At 36.6% G+C, this 6,401-nt stretch overlaps 1 protein-coding gene across 1 annotated transcript; it reads right to left on the minus strand.

Annotated features, from left to right (window-relative positions):
• Positions 1-573: 573 nt before the first annotated feature.
• On the minus strand, positions 574-6,047 carry LOC112661675 (ATP synthase subunit alpha, mitochondrial-like). The gene is given in 4 exon segments (XM_035709193.2): positions 574-1,646; positions 1,649-1,918; positions 1,921-2,398; positions 5,973-6,047. Coding segments are annotated over 4 exon segments (1,773 nt in total). The 3' UTR covers positions 574-696.
• Between the last annotated feature and the right edge of the window lie 354 nt (positions 6,048-6,401).

Raw genomic sequence — 6,401 nt, forward strand, 5'->3', positions numbered from 1 at the left:
TGGTCCTAGAGACCTGGGATCGAGTCCCACATTGGGCTCCCTGCATGGAGCCTGCTTCTCCCTCTGCCTGTGTCTCTGACTCTCTCTCTCTCTCTCTGTGTCTCTCATGAATAAATAAATAACATCTTAAAAAATAACAATAAAAAATAAAATAATAAATTAAAAAAACCCTAAAGTATTATCAACTACTTTTAGCAGTTCAGTTCTATTTTACTCCATACATAATGTCAGATAAATCCTCTTGTGCTCTTGGATAAAAGCCCTCATGATGAAAAAAGTCTTGTTTGTCTAACACAGTTAGCACTACCTTGTTTTAGATTTTCAATTTTTAAAGTTTATGGTTAATGTTCATTGAATACATAGATCCCTCCCCTTTTAAATTAGACTGAATACACTAGAATAAACCGAAATATACAATGCTGTTAATGAAATGATTTCGAATATATCTTAAAATATATGCATCACTTAATCATTGTCATGACTATCAGTTTAATGGGATTGCATATAAAGACAATTTTACATGCTAAATCTTTTTTTTTTTTTTTTTTTTACCACCACCAAGCAATATGGAACCTTTATTTTTAAGGTAATTTCTGTACAACTGGAGCATAAGAGTAATCCTTTTACTAATGGAACTGATTACTAGAATAAATGACGACAAAACCAAACTGGCATTTTATGTGAATCCACAGGAGTTTAAGCTTCAAATCCAGCCAAGAAGTTTGTTACAATCTCTTTCAGCTTAGCATCTGACTGTTCTGAGATCTTTCCATCGGTCCTTATATTGCCCAAGAGGGCTTGGTGCTGGCTGAAAACATGAGCCAAGAAGGCATGCTCAAACTTTGTAATCTTGCTGGGCTCCAATTTATTAAGATATCCTCTTACACCAGCATAAATAACAGCCACTTGTTCTTCAAAAGCCATGGGAGAATACTGTCCTTGCTTCCGCAACTCAGTCAATCGCACGCCACGACTCAAGAGTTGTTGAGTGGCAGCATCAAGGTCAGAACTGAACTGGGCAAAAGCAGCAACCTCACGATACTGAGCCAATTCCAGCTTCATGGTACCTGCCACCTGCTTCATGGCCCTGGTTTGGGCAGCAGATCCAACACGGGACACAGACAAACCGACGTTAATGGCAGGGCAGATACCTTTGTAGAACAATTCTGTTTCCAAGAAAATCTGTCCATCAGTGATGGAAATGACATTTGTTGGAACGTAAGCAGACACATCACCAGCTTGCATTTCTATGACTGGTAAAGCAGTCAAGGAGCCACCACCAAAAGAATCGTTCATTTTGGCTGCTCTCTCTAGCAGACGGGAGTGTAGGTAGAACACATCACCAGGATAGGCTTCACGACCAGGGGGCCGGCAGAGCAGCAGAGACATCTGACGATAAGCAACAGCCTGTTTGGATAAGTCATCATAGATGATCAAAGCATGTGTGCCATTATCTCTAAAATATTCTCCCATAGAACAGCCAGAATAAGGGGCCAGGTACTGAAGTGGAGCAGCATCAGAAGCAGTAGCTGACACCACAATGGTGTACTTCATGGCATCTGCATCTGTAAGTCTCTTCACCAACTGGGCAACCATAGATCTCTTCTGACCAATAGCAACGTAGATACAGTATAGCTTCTTCTTTCATCAGTTCCATCATTGAAACGTTTCTGATTAATGATTGTGTCAATAGCAATTGACGTTTTGCCAGTTTGCAGGTCACCAATAATCAGCTCACGCTGACCACGACCAATTGGCACCAAGCTATCCACACCCTTGATGCCAGTCTGCATGGGTTCAGGAACAGAGATTTGAGGAATCATCCCAGGGGCTTTCAGGCCAACTCACCTACGGGTCTTGGAACCAACTGGATCCTTTCCATTGATGGCATTACCAAGGGCATGTACAACAAGGCCAATAGCTCCTCGCCAACTGGAACATCCACAATGGCTCCTGTTCTTTTCACGATATCTCCTTCCTTAATTAGTTTATCATTTCCAAACACGACAACAGCAACATTGTCAGGTTCCAAGTTCAGAGACATACTCTTTAAGCCTGAAGAAAACTCTACCATTTCTTCTGCCTGAACATTTCTCAGCCCATGTACACGGGCAACACCATCACCAGTGCTTAGGACACACCCAGTCTCTTCAAGGGCGACAGAGCTATCAGCTCCAAGAATACGCTCCTCAAGAATAGAGGACACTTCGGCAGTGCCAGTCTTCTGAAGACGCGTATTAGAGGCATGGAGGTTCCTTGCAGCAATGAAGGATGATCCCAAAGCATTTTTGGAGACCGGTGGGGCCCGGCCGCGGGGACGCGCACGGGCAGCATCTCTGCAGTTTCTCTTCGGGTGGTTCCTCTGCAGCTGCAGCCTCCAGACTGACTGGGTTATATGCTAAATCTTTCAGTTGCTTAAATGTTAAATAAATCACAGCTTTACTATGATTATAGGATATCTTTTTATGATTATAAGATATCTTAAAAATAATATCAAACCAAAGGGATAAAAGTAATTTTTATTGAGTTCTAGTCAGTTAGGAGACCTATGAAATGTGTCACTAAGATTTGTGTATTGTAAACCAACATTTATTTGGTTTATTTGAATATCCCTCTTGCTAAAGGAATTTTAATTCACTGACACTAATATAGTAAAAAATATGAAAACAGGAAAGTGATTCAGTTACAAAAGCCATCAAAGTAGTATATGGAAGAAGTCCATTTCCAAGGTTCCTGTTCAATGTTCTATCAGCTTTTCCTAAAATGAGAAAATGCAAAAGCTGGAAGCCGAAGAATTATATGCATTAGAGACTTTTTGTGCTGGCAGGATAGGGGCTATTAGATCATAATGTCCATAATTTTGTGAATATAGAATTGTTTCCTATACCATTACCCACTTCTTTGTCTGGTCTACATAAATGGCTCAAGCAAAGGGGCTTTTTACTGCGTCCCTTAGGAAACAATTCCTTGGCCTAATAGACCTAACAAGGCTGCCTTTTCTGTGATAGTCACTCAAAAATTTCCTATACTCAATTTCATCCCATTACTTCTAGTTATTTTCTCTTGTCTAACCTAAAATTTGTTCCTTCTCCACTCTTTTTTACCCTTCGGATGCTTTCAAGTGATTGAATTTCCCATTAGTCTTTTTACCAAATTAAACAGATACTGTCTTTTAATCTCTGTCCATTAATCATTTCATTTATACCCTTAATCATTTTTATTGTTCCTTCCTGAAGTTTCATTTGTTTGCATTTTTCTCACATTGGGAAATCTGTATTTCTTCTCTGTATCATGGGCAGTTTTTATAGAAATTGAACTGGTCCTATTTCTGCCTAGCTTAATCTCACCTCCAAGAAATGATTCTTTTTTTGTTGTCCTCAATAGTATTTGTGCTTCGGCTGCACTTTATTAACTGTATAATTAATTATGTACCCTATAGTTTTTGGGGTGTTTTTGTATACTTTAGCTTAATAGGATAGATTGTTTTTCCTCCTTTTTGCAGTCCATAGTGTTCATCAAACTGCGATGTATAGTTAATTTTAAAAAGCAAACTGGGTCAGCAACTTTAGCCAGGAACTGCACTAACATAAGCTCCAAAAGAAATACTGTACCCCATACTGAAGAACGGAGCCCTGGACTGGTTTTACCTATCTAAATTCTTCCCATGGCAATCATCTCCCGGCCTCCTACTCCGTATGCTCAGGCTTTCCAACCTGAAGCAACTTCAAGGGAGAATAAAATATACTTAGCCATAATATCTAGTGTTTCGCATCCTATTGTTGCTTAAATGAGAGAACCTTTGCAGCTGATGAGATAAAACAATTACAGATAAAATGCAAATCTTTTGAAGTACACAGAAAACATGAAATGTTCTCACATGAACTATTTTAGCTCTCAATGAAGAGTTCACAACTCATGATAAGAATGAGATACAGAGTAGGGTATTTGTTAAAGCAGATTGAAAGGAGATGTAGCAGATCTAGAAAGCTCTTTTTCCAAGCAGGAAAAGATAGTAGCCAAGATTAGATTCTTCAGCAGAGAGACTCTGCACAGTCCAGGACAAAGTCGGTTACTATAAGAGTCTGGAGGGCTTGGAAAATGCTGTAAAGATAGACTGACAAGCAATGTCTTTTTCCTTTTAGCATATGCTTCTGCCTCAATTTTCTATAAGTCTTTATTTTTCTTAGGCATAGAAACACTGAAAATCATGGGCAAGAATAAATACCAAAAGATAGGACCCAGATTGAAATATCTTAAGGCCTTTTTATGTTCTCTGCTGCACTTTCTGTATACCAGCCATAGAGCAAATGATTTTATTTTGAATATGATCTATAGTAATGTTGACAGTGTTGAAAAGCCAACCTGGAGTAGAACCACATGATGAACCACATCCTCCCTGGATCATGTAAGAAGATGGGGAAATGGTTCTTCCTATGGTGTTTTAGTATCTCTTTGGAAAGCAGAATTCCCTCTAAGGGAAATCATAGGATGGATCCAAAAGCTATTAATCATAGTGGGATTTCAAAGTAGTCATTTGTTTTAAGGGTCAATTATTCACTTCAGAGTGCCATATAACGAATAAGAGATAATATAATTTAGCATATGGGAGTTAAACTACTACAGTTGACATTAAGCTTAATGTTACTTATTTTCTGAAAGCAAATGTTTTCAAAATTTGCTGAGAGATTCTACATTGCTTCTCCTGAGGATCATGACAAAATCATAGATTTCTTTTATTTACATACCTTTCCCTAATTACTGTTAAAATACATATACCCAATCAAAAAGCAAGTCATTAAAATTTGCAAATTTAAGCAATGTGCTGTTTATGTTCTATACTAGTTAATGAATCATCTTCACTGAAATGGAATCTATTATCAATTTTTGTAGCATCCTCCCGAGTACCATATTTCTGTAAGACACATGATCTCATGATTTTCTATAACTTTTGTTTAAGTTGTAATCAATTATCAAACACATGACAACACATGCTATCACATGTGATAATCACAATTATCAAACACAGTAACACTTATCTACACTTCGGGATATGAATTATTTATTTGGTTGTGTCTACTAACCATTGTGTTTTAAATTTTATAATACAAAGTAATTAGTGGTTCTATTTTGGCAAGATGTATTATTCATAAGCTGCATCTATTTCTAGTCTATGGATCCCATTATTTTTTACATGCATTATAGTTTATTTTTAATCCTTCATAGTACCTCTATCATTTTCCCCTGTTTTGAGTAGATTGGATTTAGTGATTTATTAATGGGACATTAATCAATCTATAATTCTATAACCTGAAGAATTTGGTTTTCATATAAATTGTTAATTTGAAAGGAGCTTAATTTTATTTTTAATATCAGTAATTCTATTCTTAAGTTTCTGATTCTTTTAAAGCAAATATTCAGTAATAGTCTATAAAATTATTGGTGGGAATTTCATCCTGTATTTAACAGCAAAATATTATGGTTCTCGGATTACCAGAGTTTTATAATCAGTTGAATGTACTTCTATTTCCTCTGCCTTCTACACTTTTGGTTTGAAAATTCAAATCCAAGATGAGCTCAGATTCAGTAGCAAGATCCCTAAATTACTGTTTCTATTATATATATCATCCTTTAAATAAAGGTCATAAATGGAAATTTCAAGTGCCTTAAATTTTGAAAGGACTTAAAAGAAGATTTAAGGCTATTTAATATTTAAGGCTATTTTTGTTTTAGAGCTGTTTTGTTGTCTTTATAGCTGTGCAGATAAAGCCATGGGGACAATATATGTCAACTATTTTCAAAAATGGTTCCTGAGAATCTAGAGAATTCTAGAAACTAGATTCTAGTTTCTAGTTCCTATATGACTGTATACAGAAAATAATTAATAGAAGATAGTTTCTTCAGTTCTACTGAATTAGTTAGGATTTCTAGATTATGCTGCAATAACTAATGCTTTCCAAATCTCAGGTGCTTACCATAATAAATGTTTCTTTTTCACAGACATGGTATGTCTTTTGTGAGTTATATGTGACTTTATTCCTTGTCACCATCACTGGAACCTAGCTGGACTAAGAAGCTCCTAATGGAAACACAACCCATCATTTGGTAAGGGGGACAAAAAAAAATCATAAGTCATGTGGTGGCTCTTAAAAATTCTGCTAAAATTTCATAGATCATAGCTATTCACATTGGGATGTGTGGTCTTATTGAAAGGAGAGAACTTCGAGGAGGGACTCTTGATTATTTGTAAAACATTAATATACTCTATTACACACAGCAAAATTATTTTCCATTGTTTAGTAGGTGCCTAGACTACTTGTTTTCTTTCCATGCCAAAGGATACCAGATGTTCAAACAGAGAGAGGTATCAATGTAAGGATACTGCATCCTGTAACACACACACA

Source organism: Canis lupus, chromosome 31 (assembly GCF_003254725.2).
Source record: "Canis lupus dingo isolate Sandy chromosome 31, ASM325472v2, whole genome shotgun sequence".
Taxonomy (NCBI): domain Eukaryota; kingdom Metazoa; phylum Chordata; class Mammalia; order Carnivora; family Canidae; genus Canis; species Canis lupus.